We start from the raw sequence: 22,204 nt of genomic DNA, 5'->3' as shown, positions 1-22,204 counted from the left end.
AAGGAGATCAAATCAAAAGCATAAGGACTCTCATATCCTATCTCCTATCTCAGGCAGAAGGGATAACAATAACTCATGTGTGACATCTCTACCCTTTCAGGTGAGGAAGGCAGTTCTTCATTTCATCCGGAGGCTGCTCAGCTCAGAAAGTGTGGAGAACTGTGCAGCATGGGATATGGTAGCACATGTTTTCAGGGAGTTCAGTGTGTCCACCAGCAAACTGGTAAGGATTGGATCTGTGATCTGTATTAACATAAACAGTTCAACTTTACAGTAAGTTGTTGAAGATCTTAGCTCTGCCTGGCCCCTTTTCTACAAAGTTGGAGCTTGTGGCAATACTCTCCAAGGGCCTTTTTTTCACACACACGCACCCCCTCCCCCGCCATCTTAAGGAAGGCTGCTTGTTCTCCTCGGGCAGTTTTGCTCTCCTTTACACTGAAATCAGTAGAGTCAATCAATATTTACTCCGGAGTAAGTAAGAGCAGAATTAGGCCTGTTGATAGAATCACACTCACTACACACGAAATGACCAAGCTGGCTGGGGCATCAAAAAAAATAGAGTGGATCCCCCTGGTTCTGCATAGTCTAAATGCTTTTCCTCTGAGATAAAAAGATGAAACAGTTTTTCAAATGTAAAGAAAATTAACCCTGTTGGGGAAACTCTTTTGTGTTCAGTGAATCATTCCCTTCACTTTAGGGTTTTCCTAAGCCTGGGATCTGACCCACCAGTTAGGAGTTTCCGTTATTCTCTTCCCTTCAGATGTTTGTGCACTTCCAGTGCAATATAAAAGCAGGCATAGGTCAATGTTCAAGATGGTTTTGTAAGAGAAGGACACTGATTCTCTCGCCAGTGTCTTGCTACTAGCTAATAAGTTCTATAGAGCTGTCTCACAGCAGGGTACAACATTTCTCACCCAGGCTATTCCGGAAGAAAACACGATCCAAACCCTGTGCACTGACATCCTGCAATGTCTGGACACCTCAGTCACTGGAATGACCCAAGTAAGTGACCTGCTGCTACTGCTTCTTGAAATAGGGACGTTCTTTCTTACTTTCCTTGTACCTCCCCACAAGGAAGCTTTTTGCACAGTCAGCATAATGGAGGAACAGCATGTCAAATTCATGTCGGGGATGTGACCCCTTCATCACGGAGTAAGTGGTTCACATTAGAGAAAAGATAGAAAGCAACTGAACTGGAAGGAATCATGTTGCAGAGATCTTCTCTTCATTCTTTCCACTGTCTGAGTGCAACTGCCCCTTAGGTCCCCCATGAATACTTCTGACATTTAGATTTGGTGATCCTGGATTTGAACAAATGCTGGGGCTGGGACTGTGCCTTATATAGGTCTGTAAAGTTCTGGGTGAGTTGATGGTGCCATCTAAATAGCTCCATAATGCTCTAATGCAGGGAAAGAGGATTCATCTCTGGGTGAGAGCCAAATTGCTCACCAAAGAAGGCAGAGTATTTAAAAGACAGTGAGGGGGCATTGGACAGGTGGAGGGAGATGATGGGGAGAGAGAGATGAGGTGATAGGTAAGGGAAGGGTCAGTGATGAATAAAAGGAGAAGCTACATGAGAGGGAGGGATTCCGACAGCAGGATACTGGAGGCGGGGGAATGGAAATAGCTGCGTACTGAACAGTCTTGCTCTTCTCTGCAGGTGTTATGGCCAAGGCTTCTCGAATATGTGGTGCCAGCTCAGTACACTGGTACTTTGAAGCCTCTCTGCAGATGCCTTAGGGAGCTGGCTGAGAAAAAGCAGCAGGAAGGAGAAGAAGCTGCTTCCCTCGACTACGGTGGACCAGGTTTATAACAGGAACTCTTTCATTTATTCTCTCCAGGCACACTATGCAATGAACAGGTTCAGTCTGCTCCAGTTCTCTCATCTGCAATGAGAAGGCTAAAATGAGGGATGGTCTTGTGATTACAACATGGCCATGGGAGGGAGCTAGGAAATGTGGGTTCTGTTCCCAGCTTGCCACCAAAATTCTGATGTGACCTTGGGGAAATCACCTGATCTTTCTCTCTCAGCTTCCCCACTTGTGAAATGAAGGAGTAATTAATGCCAACCTCATAGAGGTGCTGTGAGATGGAATTCATTCATGTCTGTAAAACATTTTGAGAAGCTCAGACTGAAAGCACTATGGAAATGCAAATTATGATCAGCTGCATTCAACATTGGTGGACATGTTGGAAATGGCTAGGTGAATAACATCAGCAGGACTCTCTGAAAGTCTGGCAGAATTAATGATATTCTCTTTCTTTCCCTAGTGAAACTCCCTACACCCCAGGGGCTGCTGGCACGACTCCTGGTGAGTAGACCATGAGACTAGGTTTTCTGCGGAATGTGAAGTGGGACAGTTAACTATAAAAATGGGTTTTCTAGCTAGATGCTTGTAGACAGGCTGAGGAATGTGTATGATTGGATCTCTCTGTCTCTGCCCTCTCCTGAGACGCACTGTTCTGTATCTTCGTACTAGCTAGAATGCTTTCTTCTTCAGGAAGACACTGCAGTAGAATCAACAACTCTATTGTATGGTCTCCACAGTGAGAGAGTCTGAACTATTCCCTCCTTCAGGAACAAACTGGTATTGTGCTGACCAAACTTGGCCTGTTCTTTCTCTCTCACTGACAGGTAGTAGCCTCGTCCCCTTATGCAGGAGAAGGACACGGATGTGCTGCCTTGCAGTTACTACAGGCCCTGCACCAAAATATCCATGCAGCAGTGGGTGAGATGTGGGTAGTAAAGATCCCATCTCTGCTGCAGTACATTGAAGGTAAAGTGCTAGTTAGGAGGAGTGCGGTCCATGGAGCATAGAAGGGAAGCCAGAAAGTGCAGCTTCGTATTGACACGTGTTGTGCCGTTCCTGTTGCAATATGTGGGAACAGTGGGGAATTGAAATTGGGCTTCTAGGCCCTCACTTTTCCTTCATCTGGATAACTGTGAACCACTGGGGTAAATCTAGAGTTAAACCACTGAAGCCAATTCAATCCGGGCAGAACCAGGCCAGGAAGGTTTCAGCTGAATGGAAATTTTACAGCAGTTCCCCCCACACCTTTGCTAGGTTAATGTTTGGGAAGGTGAATTACGCATGAAGCTGGAGGTTAGTGAAATATTTTGGGGTTACATATATAGTCTGATTTTGCAAACTGAATGTTTCTGAAAATTAAACCCCATGTTTACTTTCAAGGGTGATTCAATTAAAAAACCCAGAGTTTTCCTTTCTGTAAGGTAACCTGAGCCATAAAAGCTAGGTTGGCCAAGTGGGTGCCCTATGTAGAATCTAGGTATTGTGGGCCTAATAATGTCTTTCAGCAATTTTACAGTGGTATGAATCTATTGACCTCCTCAGTCAGTGTAGGCTGCGTCTACACTATGGGGTTATGCCAGCAGAGCTCCAATGACATGGCTGTGCCATTGTAGTCTCTGTGGAGTATGACAGACCCTACGTGGAGCACAAACCCGATAGGTTTCTGATGAAGGTCGGACCCCACAATGTTCAAGTGGGTTTGATGGTCAAAAAAAGATTTAAAAAATGAGCTGTATCTTCCCTAGTTGTTGTTGCTGTACAGAGTCCCCAGTACTGCCTTGTGCCAACATTAAAGAAGGGTAGGTTAGAGCTGGACATTCAGAAACAGGGCCAGATTCTCAGCTGATGTAAATCAGTATAATTCCATTGACTTCAGTGAAGCTACACCGATTTACATCAAGTTAGGATCAAGTCCAGACTCTCTTATTATGCAGGAAAATTTGTATTCACATTAAACCCAGTCTTCTGATGTGCTGAACCGTTTTCTGAGATGTTAAGTACCCTAAGCTCCCATTAAAGTCAAAAGGAATTGGGAGTGCTCAGCATCTCACTCCTGGTGGGTTGACTGACCCTGAATAAAAATGCCAGCAGGGTACATAATATGGTACTTTCTGTTGGTCCAGCAAAGAACGTTGGCGTAGGTCCCATTTAGCTTTGAAAGCCCAGGTATGTTACAGCTTGGCAGAGCAGGGGTTTTTGAAGGACTGATTGCAAAGGAGATTCCTGGGACGAGTCTTCTTGCTAACCTAGCTGACATCATGTTTTGCCTCCTGCTTCATAGGAAACACAGAGAATTCCCTGGACCACGCGCGGTGGGAGCACATGCTGCTTCAGGTACAAGATGGCTTTCAGCTGTATTGTCACAGCCCTCCCTCCCCCCTCCAAATGTATCAGCTGGGGAAAATATTAATGATAAACTATTCATTATAAGCAGAGATGGTCAAACCATTTCATTTTGTTCAGTGAAAACTGACCTTTTTTATTTTCATGGGACATTTTCAATTTTTTTTTTTTCACAAAACAAAACCCAACCCAACCAACCGGAAAATGTTCAGTTTTTTTAAACTGAAGTTGATTTTTTGGGTTTTTTTCATTTGCTTTCCTGTTTGTCTCCTTCCCCCTGTCCCCCTAACCCCCCCCCCCGGCTTTTTCAGTCACAAAGTGGAAGAGGGGAGGAAAGGCCTGGGAACGAGGGATAAAGGGAAGGAAAGGGGGAAAACAAAGAACTGAATAATGGTCATTTTTGATTTTGAAAAGCAAAATATTTTTTTCTTTCACTTTTCATGTGTGTGTTGAAAAATCAACAAAACAAAAAAATTCCACTTGTTTTGTGAAATGGACTTAGCATTGTTCAACCAGTTATAAATAACTCTGTGTTACCACTGGGCACAACACACAACTTAACCAGAAAACCAGCATGCTCATGGTGCTAATGCACCACTGGGGGACATCGAAAGGATTCTTTTTTTCTCTTTGCCACTCAAAAGAAAATTTGCTGTGAGAAACCCCAAAAGGAAAAGAGACAAGACAGGGTTTGGTGACTGTATCTCAGGGAGAAGCCTTTCTGCTCAGAAAGAGCTCTTTGCAGCCTTGTATAAATCCAGACAAGGAACATTTTGATGGCGAGTGCTGAAAATGAAAGGAAGGGACCTAGTGACAAATATGCCCCAGAAGGTTTGCAGTTCCATTTGGGGTTGGATTACACTCTAGAGTTCCCCATTCCAGATCCAGCCTCCTTTGAAATTCTTTGGGCTAAAAAATCAAATAAGATTAGGTTTTCTTGTGAGGTTTCTGATATTTCCTGGCTGCTGTTCAAAATTCGGGCCTGAAACAGCAAAGTGCTGAGAGTTACTAACCTCTGGCTGACTTCAATGGGAGTTGAGGGTGTGACCCTGGGTCCTTTGGGTGCCAAATGGCTGAGGCCACAGGATTCCCAGGATTCCCTGGATCTGATCTCTATATAATCAAAGGGTGTCATGTAAAGCCTTTACTGGATACCCGTGCCACACGGCTCATCATAATCATCGCACAGTGACTGGATGGATAATATATAAGGTGTTATGGTTCCATACTGAAATTGATGCTTTTAAGGTCTGAGTTGGGGCTGGTCACCAGAAAATGATAAACAAGTTTCTTTCAGGCAGGAGATGCTTATCTGCCTGAATGGCTGTATGTAGATTGAGTAATTATTCACAGTGGATGCTAATCAATAGAGGAAAATTCTAGTCAAGTGATTATGAAGTCTCCAGAGGAGATTTGATACAAGAAAAACAAACAAACAATAGGGGGTACCCTGTTTACAAATGAAGACAATGGATGCTTGGAACCCTATCTGGAGGTCCAGAGGTATCCGGCACCAGGTATCCTTCACCTATTGGACGAACTGCCAGCTGGCTTGTCTTATGAATGGAGGATGACCTTTGGTCTGGGTGTTTCATGCTGGGAGAAAGATTTGGGGGAGCTATCCTTTGTGAGACAGGGGAATGTTTGGTTATCTAAGTTTAAGCTCCAGAAGTGTGTTATGATTTTATTTTTACGTAACCATTTGTTTACATTTATTTTACTTGCTGCTTCTCAACTCTCTGATCTTTGTCAATTGAACTCTGCTTGTTTTCACTATAAATGTATCTAAGTGTGTGAAATGGAGCAGTGAAGCTGAGGTGAAACTGGTAAGGTGGTGTGTAGCAAACCTATGAATTCTGTGAGTGTCCAGTGGAACAGGGGCTGGACATTGTGGGGCTGCAGAGAGGGCTCGGCGGTTGGACCGTACCGATTGCTTATCTGTAGAAGGATAGTGGAACCTGAATGGGGTGAGAAGGGCGTGCTTGTATTTCCTGTGGCTGGCAGAGCACAGCGAAGTCTTCCTCCATGCTAAGGGCAGGTGGTAGTGAGGTACCTCACAACCCTGGAGACCCTCAGGAGGTGGCATAAAGGGTCCATAGCACTTCAGAGAAGGTGCCTGGTCCTTCGTAGTCCAGGGCCCTTTGTCCAAAGTTTACTAGGCCCATCCTCCATCCACTATAAAATCACTCCTCAATGGTCAGATTTCTTGGCTCTATCTCATTCTCCAATTCACTGTCCATCTGGGTTTGGGGACTGAGAGGAATCATCAGACAAAGGTTAAAGAACAACAGCAGAGGAAGTCTGGGTTGTCGATGTTTATAGTTCTCAATAGGGAAATAACCTTCCCATGACACCTGACTATTGGAAAGTTTACAAGAGAGAACAAGGAAGGAAAAAAAAACACCAAACAAATAAACAAACAACCCCCACAACAACCCCCAAATTCTTGCAATTAACCATCTGCTTTAACTCTTCTTTTACACTCAGTTCCTAAGAACATCTCTGGCGATGATAGACGACAGTGCCTGGAGCAGCCAGATAAGCCTTGAGTTGAACCAGCAGATGGCCAGCTATACCAGCCCCTCCCGTGAGAAGGTTTGTTCTCTGTTAAGGCTTAGTTTCTAGTTAATTTCCCTTGAAATTCTGATTGGGGGGCTGCATAAGGCTTCTCTCAAGGCTTCATTACTTTATATTTTATTCTCCATATAAAATTTGTTTTTACTTGTTCCCTGCTCTCTTGGCCCCCCTGCCCTTCCAATATTTGCTTGGACAGGCTGCTTGTCTGTGCTGCATTGTTGGTTCTCTGGCTGGGCTAGATGATGGGATGTTTCTGCAGTATGGGTGCTTGGACTTGGCTATCTTGTTCTTTCCTGAGTGTTGCTGAGCTGGGTCTGTACTGACTGGCACGTTCTGTTACTGGTATCTCAGTGCTGGTCTCTTTCTTTCAGAGTTTCCTGTATAAGGCGCTAGGAACGTCCTTAGCAGTTTGTCAGGACCTGGGCCACGTTAAATCCCAGCTTCATAAATTTTTGACAACAACAGATTATATGGAAGTCCCTGAGAGACAGGTGAGGACTCTGTCCTTCTCTCCACTTTACCAAGTAATCTCTGAATGCTCCCTGTGGGGCTCAGCTCTGAGCTGGCCTGGGACAGATGCCATTTCGCTTCATATCCTCTTCATTGCTGTTTCACTCAGCCCCCGCTGCCCATGGGTCTGACGCCTGACTGGCGCTTTACACCGCTTCAGCTGAAAGGAAGGGACTCGTGGGTTAGATCCTAACCAGTATTTTTCTTGGGTGACAGAGAGTCATTTCCATCCTCGCATTCTGTGCTGAGAGCCACTTGGACCTCACCCTGAACGCACTTCACGAGTTTGGGGCTGCAATGAGCAAGGTGAAGATTTCTGGGCTCATCAGCCGCCTGAAGGTAAAGGAGCCAGGGGCTTCTCTCCAACTTCCTCTCCCTCTAAAGCAGGGGCTGCAGCCCCGGGGTAGTGTCTGCTCTGCTCAGTTCGCATTGTCCCCCAGTGTATGCGTTCTACGTGATGCCTGCAGTTAAGCAGAGTGGAGCACAATCTGGAGCTGGGGTTCTCTCAAATGATTTTTATCATCTGATATCTCATGGCTTGAGCGCCCCTCCCATGCACAATGTGTGGGAACTACCTCAGTGGCTTGCATGGAAAAGCATTTAAGGTATTTTTAGCGTTTTTTTTTTAAATCCCAGTTATTAGCTGGAAATGAAGAGGGGTTGCAAGCAACATGTGCCAACCAACCTGCTTTAGGTAGACCACCAGTGGGCTACGGATGACAATTATGGAACCTGTGATTTAGAGCAGTGGTTCTCAACCTGTCCAGATTAGTGTACCCCTTTCAGGAGTCTGATTTGTCTTGTGTACCCCAAATTTCACCTCACTTAAAAACTACTTACAAAATGAGGTATAAAATTATTAAAAAGTATCATAGCACATTATTACTGAAAATTGCTTATTTTCTCATTTTTACCATATAATTATAAAATAAATCAACTGGAATATAAATATTGTACTTGCATTCTTTGTAGTCTGCTGTAAAACTAGGCAAATAGCTAGATGAGTTGATAAACCCCCTGGAAGACCCTCAGGGGTACACAAGTAGCCCTGGTTGAAAACCACTGATCTAGAGGCTAGAGCAGGAGACTAGGCCTCTGGGCTTCCACTGCTGGCTCTGCCATTTACTCATTGTGCAGCCTTAGGCAAGACATTTAGCGCCTGATCTTGTACCTACCAGTGTCAATGACTAAGCTCCCGTGTACTTCACTGCTGTAGGTTCAGCATTTTAGGCTCTGTGTGTCAGAGTTACCTAGTGGGAATGATGGAGATACTAATATCTCCACACCTCACCGTTATTATATTGCTTAAATACTTTTTGCAAGTGGTTTGAGATCTTTGGCTGAAAAGAGCTTTGCAAATGCAAGCTGCTATTGCTGCTGTGAGGAATTCCTCGGTCAGCAGCAGATCAGAATTCCAAAGCAAAAGGAATCAGAACTTTCTGATTGACTAGGACTACCACCATGGGAGAAGAGGCAAGACTCGCAGCACCCTGATGCTGACTTACAGCAACGTGGCTGTCCATGCTCCAAAAGACCAGCTTCTCTCCCGAGTAGAGGCAGACATCACAGGGAACATCCTTCTCCATTACAGAGCCAGTGGTCAGGTAAGAGCTTTTGCGTGATAAGTGTCACATAACTCAAATTTAAAACTGTAATGGACGGAGTGTGAGCTGTCACATGTTGTATCATTTTTGTTGCTCTTCTTTGTATTTTCTCTAGGTTTTTCTATAGTCTTCTGAAATTCTCTAGACCCCAGCTACACAGTAATTCAGATGCAGTGACACTCAGGCTATTCAGAATAACACTCTAACTCCCCTCATATGGATGTGTATCTAGCTCTATCTTTTGCTACCCAAGAGAGACTAGTGCTAGCCTGTATGTAGTTGATTTGCTGTCACGCTGTTTCTTGGACTCACTACTTCCCTTACCTCTTATCTGTCGTCTTGTTTGTCTGTGTGCTCCGTTATTTCTGTTCCCCAGGTGCCTGACTGCTGGTCCTGACTCTCATCTCAGTGCCACCTCTTCACGTCACTTTGCCATTCAGTTCTGCCTTGTCTAACTGAGCCCTGGTCTATACTCACCGGCCGGGTCGACGCGGTGAGTTCGACTTCTCGGAGTTCGAACTATCGCGTCTGATCTAGACGCGATAGTTCGAACTCCGGAAGCGCTAGTTCGAACTCCGGTACTCCACCGCGTCAGGAGGAGTTGCCGGAGTCGACCTGCGAGCCGCGGAGTTCGGTTCCCCGCCGTCTGGACGGGTAAGTTTTCGAACTAGGGTAGTTCGAATTCAGCTACGTTATTCACGTAGCTGAATTCGCGTACCCTAGTTCGAATTAGGGACTGTGTGTGGACCAGGGCTGAGACTCTCACTTAGGCATTGCCAAAAACAGTTGAACCAAACTGAGATCTTCCAGTAGTTCACAAATGCAAATATTATGGAGGATGGCCCCTGATATTGACCTCTGGAAAACACCCCCTCTGGATACCTTTCCTGCCTTTTGGAAGATTTAATAATAGTGATTTCTCTCTGCTCTATAGTCACCAGCCAGGACATTTTGAGGTTGTGTGTTATGTGGGACTATCTACATTGCTAATAGCTGTTTTGCATTTCATTTTTCAGGTGCTGGGCATCACTGTTGCGAACAAGGTACATTCTAAATAATCTGCCCTCTGCTTTTGCGTTTTCTATACACAAGTTGCTTGTTTAAATTGCACAAAGCTTGGTTTCCTTGCTACATCAAGCAGGAGTCCTGGCTGCTCTGGTGTAAGTGGACCTGGATTTATTTGATGAACCTGGGTTTTCTCTTCTTCTGAGGTGGGTGCAGAGCCAGAGTCCTCTACCTTCTGGGGTCTGGGGACACCTCTCTCCTTCCCTGAGGCTAGATTTAATTCCTGATCTTTATCGTCTGGACTCTGGTTCTTTTCTCTCAGTTTCTCATCTACATACTCTTGTTTCTCCTTCTGGATTATGTAGGACATGAACCTAAAATTAACCCTCATCCACAATGTCATGGAGATTAGCTGTGCCATCTTGGAGACCAGAGACTCCCAGGAGTTCGAATTCTCATACAAACTGGAGCTCCTTGGCTACATGCTGGTGAGTGATTAGGAGCTTTGAGGACTGAAGTACAAGAGAGTTTGTTGTAATGTATTGAGACTGGTTTTCCAGGGAGATGATATTTTATCCATTGGCTGTGACTGTACTACTGCAGTCTCATGAGCAACCTGCATGGCACCCAGAATGCTGGGTCCACTCTGAGCTTGGCAGGGATGCTGACATATTGTGGGCTGTAACTGGAAGGAATGGCTTGTGTCTTGTGAGTTCTCTTTCTGTCCTCTGTATAGCCTGCAGATGGCCCTACGGTCCATTGCTGAGGCAGAGAGCCTGCTGGGCACGGCGTCTGTTTATTCCAGGTCTGGCATATGGCCCTGTTTCAGGGTGTGAGAGGAAGGCCTCTCTGCCTTTCAAATCCATTTCCCATTTTTGATGTCCCTCTTCATGCATTTCAGGACTTCATTAAACAGGAACCACTGGATTCCCTGGCATCTCCAGTTCGCTACAAGGCAATTCTTGCCATTGGACATCTGAGGTAGGCTATTTTCTGCCATATTTCCTGGCACTGTGATGCCTTCTTATTTGTTAATTCATGAGTGTCAGCTTGGGAGCAGTTTAATGCCTGCAGGGTTTGGCTCACCAGGACCTCCCCGGGAGGAGGGGGGGGGCAAGTGGGGCAATTTTCCCCAGGCCCCCACGAGAGTTCTTTTCAGGGCCCCTAGAGCGGGGTCATTCACTCCGGGGGCCCTGGAAAACTCTCACGGGGCCCAGGCCCCCGGAGCTTCTTCTGCTCCGAGTCTTCGGCGGCAATTCGCCCTGACTCCTCTGGCCGTGGCCGTGTGGCTCCCATGCTGCTCACCAGCAGGACTTTAATTGTTAAGGATTTGAATGTGTCCATTTGGGGGTTTGTGCTTGAAAGACACAAGATTGGAGGTTGGTGGGGCATGCAGTACAATGGAGCAGAGGTTCAGATGGGGAGGGAGGTGTCTGGCTAGCTGGCAGGGGGAAGAAAGCTTGTGGGTTTCTCTAAAAAGGAGACTTGATGTTTTAGCTTTACTTCTAGATGAGCCAATACTTAAGAGAGGTGCAAAGTGAAGGCTTGTTCGCATTTGGGGTTCTAGATTGGGACAATCTCTAGTCATTGGATCCGTTTCTTTTACTTGGAGGTGGTACTGAGTCTAATGCATGACTTTTCTCTCTATCTTTCTTCTGCCAGCAAACTCAAACCATCTCTGACCATGGAGGAAAACCGTGAACTCCTTGATCAGTGCTTCAAAAGTTTATTTCCCCTTCCTCCCTTGGAGAAGATGAAAGAGGAATGTGAGACAGCAAAGGATGCTCTGCATATACAAGTACGTGACGACAATTCTCCTCTGGCACCATCCACTGTATTTCTGCCCCGCAGGCACTGGGTGATGGCAGTCACACATGGCCTCCCTGGCAAGTTTATGGTTAGCTTTTCCCGGCCTCCACACACAAATGATCTGTACTGAGTCTCACTCCTTCTCTTCCGGTTTCAGTCAATCTACGTGAGGTCCTTTGAAGCCCTTTGCAAGCTAATGGAGACATTGCTGGAGGAAGCACCAACCGCAGACTGGTTCCAGGAAATGTTTGAAGTGAGTAGACCATTGAACCGTGGTGGAGATTGTTTCTTGTGTTACAGCAGGGAAGAGTCAGAGATTTAGGGGGTCAAGCTTCAGTTGTGGAGGAATTTTCCACAACGGAGTGAATTTTAGGGAGAGAGCACCAAATTCTTCCTGGGATAAGCGGGCATGTGCCCCATTGAAATCCACGGAAGCTGTGCCATTTTATGCCAGGGCTGGATTGGCACCAAGTTCTTATAGTGTTGTTGACACTACTTGGAGCGGCAAGAAAATCACCACTGCAGTAGCCAAATCCAAGAGAACCAGTTGAAACTGATCACTTCTTCTAAGAGGAATTCATGAATATTGAGTTAAGCCCTGTGTATGGAAACTCATTCAGAACAGACTTGCTGTTCCTCAGACATGAACAGAATATCGTGAAGAGCTGAGGGGTGGGGAGTTTGATGCATCTTCAGTATAAAAGTGAAGTTATAAAAGGAGCTCGGCTGGGGGAACTTCTCTGCTCTTATTCAAATTAATAAAAAGAAATGCTCCTCTCTGTCATTTTGCCACTCAATGTGGGAGAAGTTGCCCAGGAAACAGACCACAGCAGCAGACATCAAACAGCATGCAGTGTGCTAGACAGCTCCCATCAGACAGTCTACAGCAGACATCACATACACGGGCCCAGATTCATCTCTCGTGTAACTCCTTTGGCTTCAATCGAGCTACAGTACACCAGAGGTGAATCTGGTCCCTGGGACTTGTCTAATGGAAGAGCCCCTTAGATATAGGTGTAATTCCTTTGCTACATGGAGGTCAGATGCTTTGGAGAGGGATTTTAGTGACAATTAAACCTGTTTAAGAGGAACTTTTGGGAGGGATTTTCTGGTACTAACTCTGTCCATTCCCCTGCTCTACCAACAGCTCCTAAGGACATGGTTCAGTTCAGGGAAGGAGTGGGAGAGAGAGAGGGCCTTGCAGGCCAGCACCCAGCTGCTGACTGTCTATCAAGAGACAGTTCATAGCACAGTGAGTATAGCCGTACTCTTCCTTGAGCTGACTTCCCTGCTTACATCAGAACTGACACTCAACGCAAATGCATGAAAAACTCTTCCAGGACAGCAGCTGGGATCTCAAGGTGACGAACATCCCTCTGCTTCCGTAAGAGAGAGGTTTACACAACAATGCTGTGACCACACTGTGGGCAGACTGCAAGAAGTAGAGGGAGACAACCCCCAAACTGATGGCTTATTCTATCATTAGATTCACCAAGTCAACAACAAAAGAGCTTCCACCCTAGTTAACAAGATGCCAAACACGGTCCTCTTTTGGCATTCCAGACCTTGGCTCCCATGTAAACATCCACGTCTTGGAAGAGGGGGGAGGGATAGCTCAGTGGTTTGAGCATTGGCCTGCTAAACCCCAGGTTGTGAGTTCAATCCTTGAGGGTGCCATTTAGGGAACTGGGGTAAAAATCTGTCTGGGGATTGGTCCTGCTTTGAGCCAGGGGTTGGACTAGATGACCTCCTGAGGTCCTTTCCAACCCTGATATTCTATGTCTAATATAGTGAGGGGTTACTGGAAACCTGATTCACCATATGTGGGGTTCACTGATCATAAAGGACCAGATGCTTATCCCCAGGTCAATGTGAATCTCAGGTCTTCCCCAAATATCACACTGTCAGCCAATCCTTAATAACTAAATCTAAGCCCTGGTCTACACACCCCCCCTATTTCGAACTAGGGTACGCGAATTCAGCTACGTGAATAACGTAGCTGAATTCGAACTACCCTAGTTCGAAAACTTACCCGTCCAGACGGCGGGGAACCGAACTCCGCGGCTCGCAGGTCGACTCCGGCAACTCCTCCTGACGCGGTGGAGTACCGGAGTTCGAACTAGCGCTTCCGGAGTTCGAACTATCGCGTCTAGATCAGACGCGATAGTTCGAACTCCGAGCAGTCGAACTCCCCGCGTCGGAAGGGAAGGTAAGTGTAGACCAGGGCTAAGATTTATTGTTAAAAGAAAGAAGAGAGTTACAAATGGTTAAAAGATCCATATCCAGACAAGTAACTTTCAATGTTCATAGTTCAGGATCACAACAGTGATGGAATAAACTGCTGGTTTGTAAAAGTCTCTCTGGAATCATCCCAACAGATCAGAATCCAAAGGCAGCTTAGATGTAAAGTCTGTTAGTTTTTCCAGGCATTTTCCAGGTTCTTCCAAATGATTATTTGGAAGATCTCTGTCCTATGGCTTACACTGTCCCTGTTCAACGTTTAAGCAGACTAGAGATGATAGGATCAGGCCCGAGCCTTCTCTTTTATAGCTATTCTACCAGGCTGACAAGCCTACCTCACAGAAATTGTCACAGAAGGCCCTTCCCCCAATGCAGATGGCCTCTTGTACTTTGCTTTGAAGATAATCTTCTGTTTCCTGTGCATACACAATAAACTAGTTACATTCATTCACATAAGGTAATTAGCTGTTCTTCCATTATAACACAGATAGTTAAGCTGAAGATAATGTAGAAATGATTGGTTTCCTGAAGTGTCTTACATCTTTGATTTTAAGGTTAACTGAACACCTTGCACACATAATTAAGGCAATTAAGCCATGAAAGGGAATTAGCATCTACAAGCTAATTTAGTTACATTGTGAAACTTCTAACCGGGTATAGATAATCACAGACAAATACACTTAGCATCTATTGTTCATTTCGAATGAGTTGATGATTGCTAGTCTAATACATCTCTTTGAAATTCACATGCAAGTGAACTGTCTTGATACAGTAGAAGTGCCTCTTGTTAAGTTGTTATGGGTCATACACAGGTTAACTGGTCTGCCAGTGTCACAAACGCATTCTTGGTTCTTATGCTCCCATGATGATAAAGCAGAATTTCTATGTATCAGCTAAGAACATAAACCATAAGAGTGGCTATCCTGGATCCCCCAGAAGAATGGTTCATCTAGCCCAATATCCTGTCTTCTGACAGTGGTGGGTGCCAGATGCATCAGAGGGAATGAACAGAACAAGGCAATTGTCAAGTGAACCATCCCCTGTTGGACAGTCCCAGCCCCAGCGTCTGGCAGTCAGAGGTTTAGAGACATTCAGATCATGGGGTTGCTAATAGCCAGTGATGGACCTATCCTCCGTGAACTCATCTCATTCTTTTTTTAACCCTGTTATACTTTTGGTCTTCACAACATCTCCCTGGCAATGAGTTCCACAGGTTGACTGCATTGTGTGAAGAAATGCTTCCTTTTTTTTTTTTGTTTTAAACCTGCTGCCTATTAATTTCATTGGGTGACCCCTTGTTCCTGTGTTATGTGAAGGGCTAAATAACACTTCCTTACTGACTTTCTCTACACCAGTCATGATTTTATAGATCTCTATCATAGTCCCTCTTAGTCGTCTCTTTTCCTAGCTGAAAAGTCCCTGTCTTTTTAATCTCTCCTTGTACGAGAAGTTGTCCCATACGCCTAATATTTTTTGTTACTCTTCTCTGTATTGTATTTCTTCTGATTCTAACATATCTTTTTTGAGATGAGACGACCAAAACTGCACGCAGTATTCAAGGTGTGGGGATACTGTAGATCTATATAGTGGCATAATGATATTTACTGCCTTATTATCGATCCCCTTCCTAATGGTTCCTAATGTGTTGTTAGCGTTTTTGACTGCATGTGGAGCAGATGCTTTCAGAGAACTGTACACAATGATTCTGAGGTCTCTTTCTTGAGTGATAACAGCTAATTTAGACCCCATCCGTTTGTATGTACTGCGTTACCCAGTTCAGTATAGGAATCAGAGGCACAATGTTACCAGACATGCCCGTTACTTTGGGGAGGCTCATTAATTAGGGTTACTCTTCTGGGGCGGGGCAGTTCTGTAATTCTATTAATGTGCTGCTTATGTCACTTGTGTGTTCTACTACTTCCTTCTACAAGTCCCCTCCCAATGGAGCTTTCCTGCAGGACCTAGGTTCCCCAGGGCTGATAACTAGAACTAGACGAACATGCACACACACACTAGCAGAGCAAGTCAATCAGCACTCCCCAGCTGATCCCCTCATATGTCCCTGTATTCAGTGGGCTGGGTTAAGCAGCACTTTCAGCTGCTCCCCCCACCCCTTATGTGCCTCAAGTTTAACACATTCCTATCACACTTTCACATTACAATTGTACTGGTAGTAACCCACTTGATGAGCAAACCCCACAGTATTTTGGGGCACTACAGGGATCTTTAGCTTAGGTACAAGAAGTGTTGCTGCAAAGTAAATGGGGGAAGCTAAAACACAAAAGAGTAAAATTGAGAGAGAGAGAGAGAGAGAAGAGAGAGAAACAACCAGCTGAACCATAACAGTTATTTATTGAATCATAGTGATAACCACACCAGGAGGGCTAAACAAACATAAGTTACATTTTAAAGGTTAATACCTGAGGTAGGAAAGAAAACAGAGAGAGAGAGAGATGGATCTCACCCACTCCATGAGGGTTGAACTGGTCGGGGTTCCCAGGTGGTGGTGGTAGCTCAAGGTCCTGAATGCTGGAGACAGGCAGAGCCCCCAGCACGATCAGTCAGGAGATGAAATCCCAGTGGAACTGATGCAGAGTTTGGGTCTATACATCAGAACCCTTACTTGGGCATAGGTAGGGGGTTTTGTAGAGAAAATACAATGGTTCAAGGGAGAACACTAGATTTGTTTATGGGTAAACTGATGGCTCAAGGGTTTTCTTTAGGCTAGACAATAGGAGCTGATAACTCTTGGCTATGGGTGTTGTTTTCTTCTGGGGAGCTCACAAGGCAACTAGGCTGCTTCAGTATTCTGGGATATGAGTCAAAGATTTATTACTAGAATTGGTCTGATAATTGCTGAGCTGAGTGTGTGCAGGCGTAGGTTCATTAGTATCTGGAGCAGGGATTCCCATGATTCAATGCGTCCCTGCTTTCTGGTCCCAGAGTTCAGTGCGGTTCTCTGTTCTTCATTCTTTATGCTAATCTCTATTCCATCTTTCATGCAGATGAGGCTAGGGGAGTTGTTTCTGTTCTTCATTCTGTATGCAAATGGAGATGTCTTAATCTTGTCACCCTTGTCAGGAGGGGTCTAGGTGTGTCTCCCCAAACCCTTCGTTGTTTTCTGCAAGCCTTTTCTCTGAGCGGTTTTGGTTCAAACAGAGACGGAGGTTGGGGGTGTCCTTCATGAGTCACACAGGCTAGATCCTGTGCCCTGGTCCCCCAAAAACACAGAGCTGATGGGTATCAACAATAAAGATGCCAAGTGAAGTGTAGTACAGCTGGAGAACATTCATTCTTCATTCTTTTTTAATTAGACTCAGGAAACTTTTCATCAGTTTGGATCTCTGATTGGAGCAATAGCACCACACAGCTGTGATTCACTGGCCACATCTCGTCAGTGGGTGGTTGACTGTATCAGCTGCCTTCTCTGTATACAAGGTGAGGAGACCTTTAGCAGGTATAAGTAATTCTTCACCTTCTTTCACTGTTGTAATGTCCATTTTTCTGCCTGCCTAGTTCTTTCTGTCCTGTCTGTTGGCACTTAGATAACAGAGTGGTGGGCATCTTCTAAATACCTCATTAGAAGAGACGATTATGATGTGTAAAGAGTGTGGCACACTTCTGGGAACTGTACAAATAATAAATGGTCTGCACCAGGTAGATAACTGCTCAGTTCCTTAGGGCTTCTCTACACAGGGACACTGAGGGGAGTTAATCCAAATGAACTAAAGGTGTAAATTTAAAGTGGCATTAAACATGTGTGAATGCTCTGATTCTGAATTAAAATGGCCCTTCTTGATTTTAGTGAATTACATGAATTAAACTAATCTGAAATAAGGCTACCTTTAATTCTAAATAAGTGTGTCTGCAGAGGTGTTTAATGAAGTTTAACTAATGCAGTTTGAAAATGAATTTGGATTAGCTTTCTTGACCATCTCCATGTAGACAAGCCCTTGGTACTAAACATTTTCATTCTCTTTACCCTGCCACTGGCTGTATTGGAGGAGTTTCCTGGAATAATTCTTTAAACAAAAAGTTCTTCCATTAGCCCTCTGTCATGAGCATTCAAAGCTATTGGAGTAAGTGTAGGCCATTTTCCCCTTTGTGAAAGAGTGGGACGGGGTAGGCAACCTATGGCACGGGTGCTGAAGGCGGCACGTGAGCTGATTTTCAGTGGCACTCACACTGCCCAGGTCCTGGCCACCAGTCCGGGAGACTCTGCATTTTAATTTAATTTTAAATGAAACTTCTGAAACATTTTAAAAGCCTTATTTACTTTACATACAACAATAGTTTAGTTATATATTATAGACTTCTAGAAAGAGACCTTCTCAAAATGTTAAAATGTCTTTACTGGCATGCGAAACCTTAAATTCAAGTGAATAAATGAAGACTCGGCGCAGCACTTCTGAAAGGTTGCCGACCCCTGGAGTAGGATATTCTTTTCACCTAATGGTTAGATGTAAAGGGATAAAGCTTGGTTATCATTTAAGGCCATTTCCAATTAGGGCGACCAGAGAGCAAATGTGAAACACTGGAACAGGGGGTGGGGGGTAATAGGAGTCTATATAAGAAAAAGACCCCAAAATCGGGACTGTCCCTATAAAATCAGGACATCTGGTCACCCTATTTCTAATTATTATTAATCAGTCCTAAAAAACAGTGTTGGTGATTCAGAAACAGAATAAGGGACTCCAGTCTTTGAGTGTACAACATAGAAATCCCAGCATTGTTTAGAAGTGACGGATGAGCCTGGGTTTCCTGCCGAAGGTTTTGTCCAGCCCCATCTCTTTTACAATGACAGTTTGGTGGAGGGATTCACCTCTACATTGGAACCTCCCATCTACCTGCATGAGTTGTACTTGAATATGAGATTAGATGTAGATACTGAGAGCAGAGATGCTACTGAAACCAGACACACCCAGAAAGCTGCTCCAAGCTGAATATGGTGCTTGTTCAATCCTGTATCAGTCACAATAACATACCACTACAGTTAACTTTCAGACATGTAGGGTGTAATCCCGACTCCATTATAGTCAACAGGAGTTTTGCCATTAACTTTGAAGGGGGCCAGGATTTTACACTATGCTGATAACAGCCTAGCACATGGATCCTCCTGTATGAATATCCATGCAGTAGAGGTTCAGTTTCATTAGTCGTTACAGTACTTTTTCTCCTTTTCTCCACTCCAGGCCAGCCCATGAACCTGGGGTCAGCGGAGGAGGAGCTGAGATGTCTCCGTGAAGAACTAAAAGCAGCTCTGGACCCCGAGGCTCTGTTTCAGGCATCTTCCAAAATGGCCAGGGTAACTGACTCAAAAAACTTGTGCGGATGTTCTAGTGACCAGGCACCGTTCATTTTACATTTACGCATTCATGATGCCTTTCCATACTTGGAGCGAGCTGTGGGCGCGGGGCATTCGTTGCTAGTAACCAGCAAGATGCTTTTCATAATGTGTGCTATGAATGCCATGTAAATCCAGATTCCACAGAATGTTGCACGCCCATGAAAATGCACATGCAGATGCGCACACATGTACTTATCCAGCTATCCATGAGAAAAAACTCTATTAGTGGAACATCAAGCTGAGAACCCATCCAGACTTCATTCTGTCACCTTGTGGGTTTGCCTTAGCCTATATTTGTGTGCATGCCTCTCTTGACTTAATTTTATATGTTGTATAAAGGTGCAGTGTATCTAAGAGAATACAAACTGGAAACTTACCTCCTGCATATCCAGTACAATGTTGTGCTAACTGTGCAACAGAGGCTTTTCCTCGAACCTGATCTCATTAGTGTAGAATACAAAAATGTAGTATATAGACTATGGAGAGAATTTTAATCCCAAATGGCTAGGGATTACATGAGACTAATTAACAAATTGTTAATTAATCAGAGGGGTAGCCGTGTTAGTCTGGATCTGTAAAAGCAGCAAAGAGTCCTGTGGCACCTTATAGACTAACAGACATATTGGAGCATGAGCTTTTGTGGGTGAATACCCACTTCGTCGGATGCAATTTGCTGATGCATAGATCTTTTTCCATAGAGAGATTAGGCCTCTATTTTTACAAGTGCTGGAGCCAAACATCATTGCAGTCTCTCCTGTTTTGGATTTGTTCCCAGGTTGTTAGTGAGTACTTTCCCCCGGAACAGGCCACAGACTTTATTGAGGCCACAGTGGATGGTATGCTGTCTGCCAGCCCCACCTGTGCCACGGCAGCTGGACTGTGGATGAAGATCATCCTAAAGGAGTGTGGAGATGCCATGCTGGACCAGGTAAAACGGGAAACTGGAGAGGTTTTCTGCCAAAACTCTAGGCTTTTAGATCTTTGCCCTCACGTGTAATGAACAAAAATCTTGCTGTTTCTCCCTTTTACTGTCATTGTAAAAGAGATGGGGCTGGACAAAACCTTCGGCAGGAAACCCAGGCTCATCCGTCACTTCTAAACAATGCTGGGATTTCTATGTTGTACACTCAAAGACTGGAGTCCCTTATTCTGTTTCTGAATCACCAACACTGTTTTTTAGGACTGATTAATAATAATTAGAAATAGGGTGACCAGATGTCCCGATTTTATAGGGAGAGAGAGAGAGGGAGAGAGAGGCTGGAGCGCCCCCGAAGGAAAAAAAAGCAAAAAATGGAATGTGCCTTCCCCACTGCCTCTTCCCACCTGCCCCCGCTCACCCTTTTGGAGAGAAGAGCCACTCTCTCCCCGGCTGCTCCTCGCTCTTCCTCAGCCCGTTGCACGTCTCCCCTGCTCTCCCCAAGTGTTTCCCTCTCTCACTGCATGGCTGAGAGCCCCTGCTGCTGGAGCTCCACCCTTTCAGTTACTGCTGTGGGCAGTTCGCAAATGAAAGAAGTTTTCTGCCCAAGAGAAATCGACCGGCTTGAAACTGACCAGCTTGAAATGGTAGACCCCGCTATACTGCGACCCCGCATTTAGCGTGATCCAATTTTTTGGACCCCGATCATCGTGTTATAGCGGGGTTTCGCTGTATGTGTGTGTGTCAGTGTTAATTTTTACAGCCAAGTGTGGGCAATTGTTGTGGGTTAAAGTTACACAGACATATTTGAACGTTTGTTTCTTGCGGAATTTCTAAAAAAGCAGCAAATGGCTAAATAAAGGTTTTGATTCTGTAGAATGAATGGAGAGAAAGAAAAAGGGACATTTCTTTCTGGCTTTGTTCCTTGCAGGTGCCAGCTATCCTGAATATAATATATAGACACATGCCTACTATCCAGGAGGGCAGCTTGAGGCAGTCCCTGCTGGAGGCAGTGTCCATTCTAGCTCACCATCACCTAGAAGCAGTGATCTCCAGCCTCCTCAGAAAACGTCTGCCGATGGACAGGTATATACCGCTACCGATTGCATTCATCTTGGTAAAACATGGATCCCACAGCTTTACTGGGAGATGTAGGGCTTTATTTAAGCAGCAGACATTTTGGGATAATTCCTGATGGTTAATAGCCTGGGTCTTTCTCCAGGAAGGTCCAAGAGTATGTTAAGGTGGGGTGTGGAGAGAAATTAAGTGTCATTCTGTTTCCATTAATTCATAACTGCTTTGACATCCTAAAGACCTAACTTTACTGGTATAACTGGAGTGTATTGTTGGAAACATCGACTTCTCTAGCAGGGCTGGCTCCAGGGCTTTTGCTGCCCCAAGCAGCAAAAAAGGGGGAAAAAAAAAAGCTGTGATCACGATCTGCAGCTCTACCACCGCCGCTTCAGTCTTCGGCAGCAATTCGGCGGCTGGTCCTTCGCTCCGAGAAGGAGTGAGGGACCAGCCGCCGAATTGCCACCAAAGACCCAGACGTGCCGCCCCTCACCATTGGCCGCCCCAAGCAGCTGCTTGCTGGGCTGGTGCCTGGAACCGGCCTGGCTCTCTAGACACCTGAATTGACCTCACTTTGGAAATTAGCAGTGGCTGTTGGTTTCCTGGTAGCATGACAGCTTCAAGTCCAATCCCTGGCTGATTACAAAGAATAGGGCCAATATTGTCATCAGACCGCCGCTTGGTATCGGTGAGGGTGTGGCTGCTAGAATAGAGTTGCCGTCCTTGGGACTTAAAACTGGACTGGAAGCAGATCCATCATTTCATTTAAAGATCCCTAACTGAGTTATCAGTTATCCGTGTTGGAATCTAAGACCATAAGAACGGCCATAGTGGGTCAGTCCAAAGGTCCATCTAGCCCAGTATCCTGTCTTCCGACAGTGGCCAGTGCCACATGCCCCAGAGGGAATGAACAGAGCAGGTAACTGTCAAGTGACCCATCCCCTGTTGCCCAGTCCCAGCTTCTGGCAAA

General features: G+C 45.2%; 1 protein-coding gene across 1 annotated transcript in view; it reads left to right on the top strand.

Annotated features, from left to right (window-relative positions):
* The window catches only part of LOC123350660 (maestro heat-like repeat-containing protein family member 2B), a 45,163-nt gene that overhangs the window by 4,865 nt on the left and 18,094 nt on the right, over positions 1–22,204 (top strand). Inside the window, exons 6-25 of the mRNA XM_044989326.1 lie at positions 101–223; positions 919–1,002; positions 1,661–1,805; positions 2,272–2,312; positions 2,636–2,777; positions 4,093–4,145; positions 6,642–6,749; positions 7,103–7,222; positions 7,458–7,580; positions 8,693–8,845; positions 9,862–9,888; positions 10,216–10,338; positions 10,752–10,831; positions 11,513–11,648; positions 11,817–11,912; positions 12,807–12,911; positions 17,215–17,338; positions 19,093–19,205; positions 20,023–20,175; positions 21,095–21,249. Of these exons, the coding sequence (XP_044845261.1) occupies positions 101–223; positions 919–1,002; positions 1,661–1,805; positions 2,272–2,312; positions 2,636–2,777; positions 4,093–4,145; positions 6,642–6,749; positions 7,103–7,222; positions 7,458–7,580; positions 8,693–8,845; positions 9,862–9,888; positions 10,216–10,338; positions 10,752–10,831; positions 11,513–11,648; positions 11,817–11,912; positions 12,807–12,911; positions 17,215–17,338; positions 19,093–19,205; positions 20,023–20,175; positions 21,095–21,249 (2,204 nt within the window). The remainder of the gene's footprint in view (positions 1–100; positions 224–918; positions 1,003–1,660; positions 1,806–2,271; positions 2,313–2,635; positions 2,778–4,092; positions 4,146–6,641; positions 6,750–7,102; positions 7,223–7,457; positions 7,581–8,692; positions 8,846–9,861; positions 9,889–10,215; positions 10,339–10,751; positions 10,832–11,512; positions 11,649–11,816; positions 11,913–12,806; positions 12,912–17,214; positions 17,339–19,092; positions 19,206–20,022; positions 20,176–21,094; positions 21,250–22,204) is intronic.

The sequence above is a fragment of the Mauremys mutica genome, chromosome 15, assembly GCF_020497125.1.
Source record: "Mauremys mutica isolate MM-2020 ecotype Southern chromosome 15, ASM2049712v1, whole genome shotgun sequence".
Taxonomy (NCBI): domain Eukaryota; kingdom Metazoa; phylum Chordata; order Testudines; family Geoemydidae; genus Mauremys; species Mauremys mutica.
This window is presented reverse-complemented; position numbering and strand designations above follow the sequence as displayed.